The 13,024-nt window shown below is 35.9% G+C and overlaps 1 protein-coding gene across 1 annotated transcript in view; it reads left to right on the top strand.

The window, feature by feature from the left end:
* The window catches only part of DLG2 (discs, large homolog 2 (Drosophila)), a 1,151,973-nt gene that overhangs the window by 1,113,321 nt on the left and 25,628 nt on the right, over positions 1 to 13,024 (top strand). Inside the window, exon 17 of the mRNA XM_006864974.1 lies at positions 5,802 to 5,901. Within this exon, the coding sequence (XP_006865036.1) occupies positions 5,802 to 5,901 (100 nt within the window). The remainder of the gene's footprint in view (positions 1 to 5,801; positions 5,902 to 13,024) is intronic.

Genomic DNA, 13,024 nt, shown 5'->3' on the forward strand with positions numbered 1-13,024 from the left:
TTGCTAACAGATAACCAAAAGGTTGGTGGTTCAAGCCCACCAGTGCCTCCATGATCCACTCCCATAAAGATTGTTGTTGTTAAATGCTGTCGAGTCAGGTCAAAGTCAACAATCCCTTTGAGGGTTTCCAAGGAGTGACTGGTGAGTTTGAACTACCAACCTTATGGTTCAAACTGGCCTTGCAGTCCAGCACATTAAGCCACTGCACCACATCAAGAAAATCCTATGTCACATGGAGTTGCTATGAGTCAAAATCAACTTGATGACACCTAACACAAAGCAATAGGCATATGTGTGTACATATATTCATATAATCACATTTCTGGGAACAGATATATCTCAAGCCAACTGTTGCTTTTCCCCTACCACCTTCGTTTTCTCATTGCTACTTGTTTTTGAAACTCTTATTCTAAAATTTTCTTTTTCTTCCTCTATGAAAACAAGATATGTATAATACAAGGCGGAGACCCAAATTTATAGTAACAATTTTCTCAAAGGAACTTACTTACTAGAGGGGAGATTTGTAAGAATTGAAAGGAAAGAATTAAGATACTTAAAAATTAAAAGATAAGGAAGAAACTGAAAGAAGAAGTATATTCTGAGCTCAGTATAAATTTACATCTAAATTCTGCACAGAGACCATTTGTATCACCAAGGTGACATTTTAGAAATATGAAACATTTGAAGCTTGAAAAATCAGAAATAGGAAGCGAAGAAAAAAACTAAAACAAGTCCCTGGTTGTAAAGTTTTCTGGGCAAAAAGATTAAAAATCGGATGCCAAGATTCACTCATAAGTCTTTAATAACATGGGTGTTCAGTTGGAGAGAGGGTAATTTGAGGTTTGGTGTTGTTTCCTTTCTTTCTTCATGAAGTATCTTTTTTCTTAAGCTAGTTCACCAGTGTCATTACATCTTGAGGTCATACTGGGCAATTTGATGCCATTTGACTAATAATTTGGAAATGTCTGACAGTGATAATACTCAGACTCCTGGGTCAGGTGTTCTAATGTCTGTCACAACATGAAAGGTATTCATTTAACAGAGGCACAACAGAACTGGATAAACAAAAGGCATGTACGAGAGGCCTCCAAAAATTCATGGGGAAATTCCATTGTATTTGAATTCCATTTTTACACAAACTTTTTGAAGCCCCTCCCATATCTGAATAATTACCAGGGCTAGTGAAGACTGGTTTCCTCGCATTCAATTAAAGATAATTTTTCTAAGTTTATGCCAAATAAAATCATAAACATGCTGTAGTTGTTTCCCCTCTTCTCATGGTTTACAGGTTGGAAAGCAGTTCCCTTAAAAAAATCAAAACTGTATTGAGATGTCTATAAGTCTATATAAATCATGTACTATAGAATTTACCTACTTAAAGTGTAGAGTTCAAGGTTTTTAGCTTAGTTACAGAATTATACAATCTTTACAATAATCTAATTTTACAAAACATTTTATACTCCCCTAAAAGAAACTCTGGACTCATTTGCCATCATTCCCCTGTTCCCCAACATTCTGCCCCTAGACCTAAGTAACCACTACTCTATCTACTTTGTATAACTTTGCTTATTCCCAAAAATTGTCTTTTGACTACCATCCATAGACTATCCCTCTAAAGTGGGTTTTTTTAAATTTGTTTAACACATCATAACAGAAAGAAAAAGAATGCAATAGAGTCCTCAAAATATGAATGGCTGTAAAAATTTATTTTAAAAAATCTTTAATAGGATAACCAGCAAAGCTCTTATGATGTTCTGAAAGAGGATCGCATCTGATGGCTTAAGTAACTGCCAAGCAATAAATTACGGGGACAGTAACAGAGTATGAATCATTTAAGAGAGGCTAATGTTAGGTGCTGTGGTAGCGTAGTGGTTATGAATCGGGCTGTGAAACTTAAGGTCAGCTGTTCGAAACTACTAGCTGCTCTGCAGGAGAAAGATGAGGCTTTCTGCTCCCGTAAAGATTTACAGCCTCGGAAACCCTGTACAGGGTCGCTGTGGGTCAGAATCGACTCAATGAGACTTAACAACAGCAACAACAATACTAAATAACATGGATCCTGGTGTGGCACTATAGGATAAGCGCTGGCAGTGCTAACCACAAGGTTGGTGGCTCAAGCCCACCAGTCATTCCTTGGAAACGCTATACAGGGTCACTGTGAGTCAGAATAGACTTGACGGTAGTTAACAACAACAACAACGTTAAATCACAGCTTAACGCAGGTTTAGGTTACAGAAATGTCTCATATTTATAAGATCAACACCTACAATATATTTGCTAATTCAAATCCTTACTCCACCAACTGTGACTCTGCACAAGTGACAGAAAGTATGTAAAATTCAGTATCTGCATTGGTAACATGGAAATAATGATGGTACCAACCTCCTGTAATTAGCATGAAGACGGCACATGCGCAGCTTTCAGAACTGTGCCTAGCACTCCTGCTCAATCAATGTTGTTATAGGTTTTATACATAAGATCGAAGTCCAGTTCTGAAATGGATTTCTCAGGCATGCCAACTTGCCCCTTATCACATGTGATTGGTGTTTTCAGAGTCTCTATTAAAAGAAGTTTAATAGAAGTTCCTGTTCCTTAAAGATTCCTGAAATGAAAGCAATGGATTTAAGATACTATAATGTAGAAGGAATAGGACTGATCAAGTATGATTAAAAACAGAGCTGTAAGCCAGCCTTTAGTTGCTTTAGAAGCATGTGTTTTATAAATAGTAAAAGTGTTAATTTATTATTCTCACCTAACACTCATTTAACAGATTTTGCTTTTCTAAATTAAAAGAAAAAATTTTAACAGTAAAGGAACTTAAATAATGGTATTATACATGCCTGATTTTAATATATATATAGTGTTATGGTATTATGGACCAAATATATCCTCTTATAGTTGAAATGTTTAGGCCCTTTAAAGGCATGGCTTTTAAGACTGTAAGTATAAACAGAAGTCGTAATTTGTTTTTGTGTCCATGAATCTGAAAAAGAGTAACGACCAGTTCTGTTGTCTTCTCTTCTTTAATTCCAATACAAAATAGCTTTTGGTGATAAGATTCATATGTTAGATGCTTTTTATTTTGAGGTATTATTATGTATTTTCTGTTCTTCTAAAAAGTGTGGTGTTCAGTATTATTCTGTCCCAATCAGATGACTCATGATACACACATTTTCATATTTGGGAAATGTTAACACATTACATTCCTTGCTTTGAAAGATACAAGAGTTAATCACAGACAACACATTTTCATTTTCCTTTGACCCTGTGAGACCATTTAAATGGTTTGCATGCAGCCTTGTTTTGGGCCCCCAAAAGTTCTCTACATTGTCCAACTGTGTCTACGTTTTAACTCCACGCTTTACTCCTTTGGCACTGTTTTGTATTTGCATGAAAATTTTTATTCTTTTTGCATGACGAGTCATCCATAATGTTGAAGTTAAATGTCTAACATACTTCGCAATATATCACATCTTTAATTCTTACATTTTATTTTTCATTTATTTTTCAGTTACTGAAGTTTAAATATGCTTGAACTGTAAAAGTGGCATGAAACTGGAGTGATGCAAGAATAATTAATATTTCTTTAAGGGCTTATCAATTTTTTAACTGATTACATTTGGGAGGAGTTTCCAGCCTTGTCTTTGGACTCTGCTCTTTAATTATAAATTATAGTAACACTATATTAAACGTAGGGGCTGTAAGAATAATAAACTATCAAATGATACTTCTTTTTTCATCTAAGAACATTATTTTGTTCCAGTCCCTGCATATGATATATCAAATCTGGTCCCTGTTTTTCAGAAATTAATAAATATTCCTTTTATTTTTTCTTAAATTCCACTGACTTTGGAGACAGTTCCTAGTATCTACAAAAGCAAGGAATTCCTGAATGACTGCGTCAATATTTTAGCACTTCAATGTTTCCTAAATAAACACAGTTACAAAAATGTATATATAACATAGGAGTGCATGAATATACGAAGAAAATAGGTTATTAACACCATTTTGTCAAGCTTCAAATCCATAAGGAAAGGTATGGATTTCCACCAATGGTCCAAATACATACATTTCAACAATTACTCTTTCCTTCCCAGTAGTCACGCTACTGGCTTTATGTTTATTCCTACAGCTGCCATTGCTAAAACTGTGTTAGAATACCTCCTCAGATTCTCTGTCACATTGATTTTAATACCTACACAATAGCAAATCCTGTTAAGCAGCTAAAAGATGGTAATAGCTGAGTCAGTCAAGGCAGTCTTTTTCTTAATGATATGTGAATAAGAACTTAACAGGACTTGAATTGTCTGTAGCTTGTAAGATGACTGTGAACACTTTTTTCAAATAACTCCACAAAGCATTTGCATAATAGCAGGAGTGCAGCAAATGGAATTTTCTTAAGGGATCTTCTGGGCAAATGCGTGATATTCACTTGAATATATATATATATACTTTTAAACATTTAGCCTAATTTAAATAAATAGAGTGGTTTATATTTTAGAAACAGTCCTTATTTTTATTTTTATCTTGTTAAAATATAGATGAGGGATCATTGTTTCTCCCTTGCTGAGTGAATATCAAGTTAATATTCCTTCACATTTCAACTGATTTTGATTATCTGCCACCCAACTATCACCAACTAACTCCATAACATTATTATGTTGCTCAACTCCTCCATGCCTCTGACTCTGTCTACAAAATGAGGGCTTGAGGCTAATGTGCCTTTAAAAGTTCCATTGAATAAAAATGCTATAATACTGTAATTATCATAGAGCTACACATTTCTCTGCAGCTTTAAATCTTAAGCTAAAGTAATTCAAATTTTAAGGATTTTTTAAAAGAAACTTTAGACTCTGAGAAAAAAACTAGTTTTCCTTAACAAGGCCTTTTTTTTTAACCTGGTGGCAATAATAAAGATGGTATTTCTCTAGCACTTTCCATTTACATTGACGCCGTAGGATTAACACTAGACTGAGAACAGCAAGGCTGGCGGGTCAAATCCACCAGCCACTCCTAGGAAACCCTAGACAGCAGGGTGAGAACATTTTATCTGCTGAAATTTATAGCATCATTCTTTGGCCACACAAAATCATCAACTTAAAAATTAGCCTGCTATATCTGGTCAAACATTTAATTAACTCACCCTTAATGTGATGGCTGGAACAGCAGTTGCCTTGGCAAGACCAGACCAAATGATTTCATGAACCTTATAGCTGCTCTGCAGGAGAAAGATGAGGCTTTCTACTCCCGTAAAGATTTGCAGCGTCAGGAACCCTGTTCAGGGTCACTGTGGGTCGGAACTGACTCCACGGCACTTAACAACAACAACAACAACAACAACACAACCCATGGGCCTGATGTGTTCCCTGCCCCTGCTTTACAGGGTCCGTATGAGTTGAAACTGACTTGACTGGCACTTAACAACAATAATCATAGAGCTGCTACCCTCATCCTCATTTTGCTGGTGAAACTTTAGTGGTTCTGAGCATTTGATTTACCTGTCTAAAGTCCTATTGAGACTCTGGGTCTTCTACCTCAAACTTAAGACTCTTCTCCTCCATCATAATTTATCTGTAACCAGTCTTGTACTTAAGAGACAATTTACCACAGGTGTCGCCATTCAGAATTTACACTCCTGGAAAAGAAACTCCGACCTTTAGGGGCCCTCTGCCACCTCTTTCGAGTATCCACTTGCGTCACGACAGCTCTCTCTGCTTTTACAAACTAGTTGTTTTGTCAGCATGAGTGTGACAACAATTAGACGTCCCCTGTTTTTGCCCCATGCCTTTTCTCCTTCACAGTCATTCAATGACAAGCGTAAAAAGAGCTTCATCTTTTCACGAAAATTCCCATTCTACAAGAACAAGGAGCAGAGTGAGCAGGAAACCAGTGACCCTGAACGTAAGTAGATTCTCAAAGATAATGTCACATACAACACAAGAGAAAAAAAATTCCTTCACTGGCAACACGCTTGATGTAGGCTATCCCATGCCACACACCTAGGCAAACAAACACCGCAGGCAGGCAGGTCAGGTCTTACTACTGTGACCAGTGTTGGACTGCAGTCTGGATCCTGCCCTTGGTACCCCTTTTCTTTGAGAATGCATTGGAGAGGGACTTGTGGGGACTGGAACTTTGTTTCCAGCCAGCATTTGTCTGTGACCAGAACTGGGTCTAGTTTACTGTTTCTGTCATGCAACTCACTAGGGCTTAAATTCTTTTCTGAGCATGAATATTAGATTCCCTTGCTACATAGGTAGCATTTTGGAATGCTATCTACTTGGGAGTGATTCAATTACCTATGTTGATTATTAGCATATTTGCCCATCTTTCCCCTCCTATCAAACATTAAATACTGACTTGCTGAGCAGTGATCTTGTACTGATGGATACCAAATCTAAGTCTGTGTCATGAAATTTGCAGTGGATCATTGTTCTAAGAGACCTATTTCCGTGGTAACATTGACAGCGGGCGAAAAACGCTTTTGCTGAATCTTTGTTTTCAATCTGTTTAAACCTTTTGAGTTGCTTTACAAATCAGAAAAGAAATTTCCTTCTTGAGTCTCAGCCCAGGGGATTTGGGGTGAAAATTGTTTCAAAAGCAGAGAGTGGGATCCAGATTGTTTAGACAACACAGTCTGTCATGGTAGTATCCATTTCAACTCCACTGACTTCTTCCTTCCTCTTCCGTGGCTGTTCTTCCTCTCTCATTGCTCTCTCTGGGGACTTCCATGCAGGACATCCCCGGATTAGGTGACGACGGTTATGGAACAAAGACTCTGAGTAAGTTCCCAGGAATGGTCACTGTAACTTTTCTTTTCTTTTCCTTTCCTTTTGAGTTTGGCTTTTGTTCCTTTTCTTGAGGAACGTTCACTCCTAGCATGCACAAGATACGAGTTTTATTTGTTACCTAGCTGTGAATGCTCCTACAGAATACTTTCCAATCGTTTGTTCTGCATGTCAGCATTTAAAAGCAAAGTGTGTCAGGCACTCTAACTTCTGCTACAGGTAACACCTTCCCTTTCTGACCCTGTGTTATGGTCAACATGGTCCTGATGCCAACTATAGCATCACTTGCTCTGTAACCTAATATCTCCCAGAGAGCAAGAAGCCATGTTGAAAGAAAGGGTGAGCTAAATGTTCTAGAAAAGGGAAGTCGAAATGTTGTTTATGTTCTTTCTTCTGCCTTTTCACACGGAAATATTAATGACCTTGCCAAATTCCATAATTGGGTCATACTTACTATTAGTAAAGGAGCTATTTTATAATCAAAAGGAACATGCATTCTCAAAAAGTAAATATTAAGATATTTGATCTTCCATTAACAATTCTTTGTCTACCTTTGAGTGATGTTTCTCTGACTTGCAGTGATCCTGCTTGAAACGTTTGTATGATAAAGTGTTAGATATGTATTGATGTTTTTCTATCAATATTAGTAGCTACATTGCATAATCAAGTTTTAATTTTATAGTATGTAGTAAAAAATAAAATATACTAAATCTTTAAATTTCCTAGCTATTAATGTCTGTGTCTCACTGCATTGAGCAATTTAAAAATAATATTCCCATGTATGAATATTCTATGATTTCTCTTTCTCTAACACTAACTCCATTGTGTAGACACCAATGAAATAAGAACACAGTTTTGTGTCTTTTGCAACTGTATCACATGTTCATTGGTTTTCTGCTTTTGTTTTTTAATTTAACAGCTATGGGCAATATTTTTAGAAGCTGTTCATTTCATTTGCGTAAAACAAAATACCGTTGAGCTGGACTTTATTTGCAAGAGCTGTATAATGATCTTCATCCTTTTATTGTTCAGTTAAACATATTTTCCTATATAAGAGAGAGAACAAAGTCTAATCAAGAATAACTACAGATCTAAAAGATGAAAACTTTATCATTTAAGTTTTTATATATGAAATATGTCATAAATTTTTCTTAATTGTGTGGCTAAAGTTCAAATACTGGCTCTTAACATTATGTGGATTGCATTCAATACAGTCAGTGGGAGTTAGTAAATTTCCAATTTTAGACCAAAAGGAATCATTTTAACATGTTGTTAGAAAATGGGCATTACTAAAAAGCAATTGCCACTGAAGAGTCAAAATATGAGTGATGCCCTTTTAAACCCAGAATGTGCAAATGTTCCTTTACTCTTTAAAAACAATAGATTTTGCTAGGTAAAGTTACTTGCTAATTAATGCTATTGTTAGCCATAATTTGGACTTTAGCTGGAACCTATTTTAATTTCACTCTACCTACTAAGTAGAGAAATTCTGTTTATATAATATCTAGACACTAAAAAAGATTGGTTGTTAAATAAAATACTATATTTTCTAAATTTCTCCACAAATAGTATAACATCATTCTAAATTATTTAAATAATAAAAACAAAACAAAAACAAAAACTGCTATCCCCAATTTAAGGCATGCATTTAAGATAATAATGTTCCCAGTGTACATGGAGATAAACTATGGCTGATTTGACTTTCCATTAATAGGAAACAAATCTGCACTAATCTATCTCAGTTCATCCCCTAGTGCCTCTGTGCAGTTATGAAATGTTTGCCTAAGTTAGCGATGGAGTCCCGGTGTGGCACTGTGGAATAAAGCAATGGACCGCAAGTTCGGTAGTTCAAACCCATCAGCTGCTACTTGGAAACCCTATACAGGGCCACTATGAGTTGGAACTGATTTGACAGCACTTAATAATAATAATAACTACTTTCCTATATTTTAAGTTGTTGTTGTTTTTTTAAATCAAGAACAATGTTATAATTTTTTCTATTTCTAAAAATATACAACAGTTAGCACTTTAAAAAAAAAACAGCTGACATTACTGGTATTGAGCTCCAGAGATCTAAGTCACCTGCCCTATAATTAATTTGATTTTCAAAGAGTTCGATAAGCTGATGAGTTTATCTTCAATAATTTAATATAAACAGTAAAGATGAAAGGAGAACTCTTTTTTTGGGGGGTGAACTTAATCACTAAATTCCTATTATACTTGTATTAGCTATACTGTGTTTTTAAGAAAAGCTGATTCCAAATATCCCCATACAATTTAATCATCCAACATGAAATACAAACAGCAAAGATCTTAAAATAAAAACAAGGAAATATTGAACTGATTCATAAAACAATTTTCAATGACTCATTTATTCTTCCAAGACTTTCTATTCATTCATTGAAGCAAGAAATGTTTTCAACTGTCCCTTTCAACTAATCCTGAGGATTAATTTAGGAAGTATTTAAATGGAAATAAAACTGAAGGGACTCCAGAGATCCCTGATTATTTGAAATGCAAAGTTTCTGCAAAATGCCTAAAGATTAAAATAGACAGAAAAGGCTGCAAGAAAACAGTGCTTACAAACCAGAAGCTCCTGAATTTAATGTTAAGAATGACCTATTGAAAACACACTGGCCTTAATTTCATCATCCTCGAAGAACCAAGGTAAATTAATGAGTCAAAGTACTTGTAATAAGAAAATTTCATAGGTTGACATCTACTTTGTTGTAATGAACGAGATTTTCCTTTTTTGTTAAAATCAAAGTATAGCAGTCAGGCAGTAAATTCTTATAAAATAGAGATAAAGTTTTCATCTTCTTTATCTTATTTATGAATTTTGCTAAGGCAGTTTCTTTGTGGCGTTTCACTTGCCTTTTGCTCACATTTCTAGTAGCCTTGCATGAGTGTATTCCTTTAAGTTCTGGCTGCTCTCCAATGCTTGGTATCTCTTTAATTTGCTTTGCTGTTCTTGCAGAACATGTGTCTTCTAATGCCAGCGATAGCGAGAGTAGCTACCGTAAGTTATTGCTTTGGTTTGTGATTATTTTCTTTGCAATTGCCCCATTGCCTGTGGTGGTCATTTCAGACTTTTGTTGTTGTTTTTCAATTGCTGCCCTTTATCATCTTTATCCAAAGCAAATGGCTTGAAATGAAATCATTTGATGTGGAAAGATACAAAAGACACTGGGACCATCAGCAGACCCTTAAGTGATAAGTGCAAGCAGTAGCAGTCTTGCTAATAAACAGTTTCAAGTTAATTTGGTTGTAGCTCAATGATTCAATTTTCGCAGAGAAGGTAGGTGAAAAGTTCAACCTGGTGGATTTTCCCATTCTGCCCCCACCCCCAAAAAATAATTTAAACTCCCTGCAGGAGGGGTGAAAAGTCATGTTGGTCCAATTTTCTTTTCACTGTATCTTTTCCTCTCTGTTCCCAGCTTCCCTTATAGGCTAAATCTTGATAAATTACAGTGTTCCTTTTAAATCAAGTACATCCCTTTCATATCACTTCTTGTCCTGATTAATATTTAAAGATAAATGTGCTGATATATCTAACTTTATTCTCTGATAATGGAGAAGTGATGAGAAATGTCATACTCTAAAGTTGAAGGAGCTCTGAGTAATAAAGAAATAAATAAAAGTAAATGAATCTTGGAATTAAAAGATGAACTGAGTAGATAGATATGTATCTAGAAATTATTTGTAGTCGTAGTTTAGTCACCTCAAGCCATTTGCTTAGTGTATAAAATATGTTCACCAAGCACATACTTTTGATCAGTTCTCATGAGTTCTACTTACTGGTTTTTGGTGACTAAAAGAGGTACATATTATTACTGGGATCCTTACTGTTTCTCTAATATTAATTTATATTTCATAGTGAAATGGATGGTCAAGAAGCACTTGCCAAGGATGTTAGAAAACTACAGGCCCAATATATGTGACCCACAACTACCAAGACAGAAATGGGCATGTTTTTTGCCTGAGTATAGTATGAATTGAAAACCAAAAAAGTTTTCTTTGCTTTTCCCCGCCTTAATCGCAGGGTGCTTTACAAACCCCTGCCTTGTTTTGAGATGGCATTCCAAGCAGTGTTCTTTGGAGTATGGTAATGCAATTAGAATTATGAGAAAGGCTTTGAAAAATCTAATTGGTGGCAAGTACAAAAACAGCACAGTAAAGAAAAGATGGTATGTAGAAAAAGGTGATAGAAACCACAGAATAAAATAAAAATTCTGAGTAAATACAGTTGGTCAGGTTAAAACAACAAATAATATTAGAGCCACCCAATTTTCATCTTTCACAAAATGACAAGTCTTATTGATAGAAGGAAGCAAAGGGTTCCTATCCTATCCAACATGGGACAGGACATATTTACATTCTTCTTATTCTGATGATTTAATGATTAACCAACTTGGGGGAAAAAATTCTCTCCCCCTTCTCCTCATTTAGTTGTTAATCCAATGAATCCAGGCCAAGAAGGAATAAACAAAGCTTATCTTCCTGACACTAGAATGGCATTCAATTCAGAAAGAGAAATATACAACTTGTTGGGTTTTATGAAAAACAATGCCACAAGTTCTTTAATATTTAGTTTTTAATTCTCATGTTTTGTTTCCATCTATTAGGTACAGGAATAGAGAAAGAAAACACTATGCTTCGTTTTTTAAGGAAAGCTCATATATATATATGTTGTTGTTGTTATGTGCTGTGGAGTAGGTTCTGACTCACAGCGACCCTGTACAGAGTTTTTGAGGCTGTAAATCTTTATGGGAGCAAAAAGCCTCATCTTTCTCCCACCGAACACCTGGTAGTTTCGAACTGCTGACGGTGGGATTAGCAGCCCGATTTGTAACCACTAAGCTACCATAGCTATTTTTTCCTATATAAATCTCACCTTTGTAGAGGTTCAAAACTCACTGCTGTCAATTTAATTCTGGTTCACAGTAGCCCTGAAGGGTAGACAGAACTTCCCTGTATGGTTCCCAAGGCTTTAAATCTTTATAGAAGCAGACTGCCCCATCTTTCTTCCATGGAGTGACTGGTGGGTTCTAACCTCCAGCCTTTCACTTAGCAGCTGCACCACTTAACCACTGCTGAAGAAGCATCCTCTTTTGAAAACTTACTTCTCTCTATTTTATGGGAATGCTATTCCCAAGATCATTGAGTTACAAGGGCAAGGCATCTAGCTACTTGACAAGTATTTCATAGTGATGCTCTAATATGACGTAAGTTATTTTTTTCCCCTTCCAAATAGTTGTTATTGTTGTATGCTGTCAAGTCAGTTCTGACTCATAGCGACCCTGTATAGTGTTTTGAAAATGGTTAGTGTGTTAGCAGTCCAGGCTTATTCTACAGTGTCGCACCAGGCCCAAATCATAGTTGCACATAAATGCTTATGAGTTTATTGACTGAATAAAGGTGCTGGATTCCATGATATTTCTAGGGCAAATGTGGAGTCTCATAATTTATACTGGTGTGGGTCTCTTCTGAGGTTGCAGAGGCCAGCCACTTAAATTGCTTTTTTAACAAATGAACATTTATCATAGCTCAGAAAAGACGAACATTTATCATAGCTCAGAAAAGAAGGAAAATGCCATTGCTTTCTCCAGTTTGAAAATGTGAGGAGTACTCATTAATGTATTCAATATTTACTATATGCCAGGTACTCTTCTTAGGTACCAGGGGCCCGCTATGAGATCACCCATGCACACAGTGGGAAAGGGAGAAAGAAATACACTAAATAAGAATGTGCACAAAAGTGAGGTAGATGCTAATAGTAGTGGATGACTGACCCAGAACAGTGGGGACTTCAGATACAGTGTCAGAGAGTAAATGACCTTGGAGTTTAAGTTTGGAAAGCTGAGGCACATGCCAGCTAGAGGAATTAAGGAAGGGCACTGCTGACTTAATGAAAGTCTTTGACAAACATGCATTCCAGAAAGTACCACCCTTGAAATCAAAATAGGGTGTATATTTCCTGCATTCCTGGCTTTTGTTGTAATTATAGCTAATTTTGTATCTTGTGATAGCTATACAAAGTAACTCCAAAAACTTCATGGAAATTTTTCATTATTTTTTTTTTCCATTATCTTTTAATTCCATTTTTTCACAAACTTTTTGAAGTCTCTTCATATAAACCAGGAATGGGGGGAACGTCCGACCGTAGAAGGCTCACAAAATCATTTGGTCTGGTCCTGCCAAGGCAATTGCATTTCCAGCCATTACACTTTAGCAGG

The sequence above is a fragment of the Chrysochloris asiatica genome, unplaced genomic scaffold, assembly GCF_000296735.1.
Source record: "Chrysochloris asiatica unplaced genomic scaffold, ChrAsi1.0 scaffold00074, whole genome shotgun sequence".
Lineage (NCBI taxonomy): Eukaryota > Metazoa > Chordata > Mammalia > Afrosoricida > Chrysochloridae > Chrysochloris > Chrysochloris asiatica.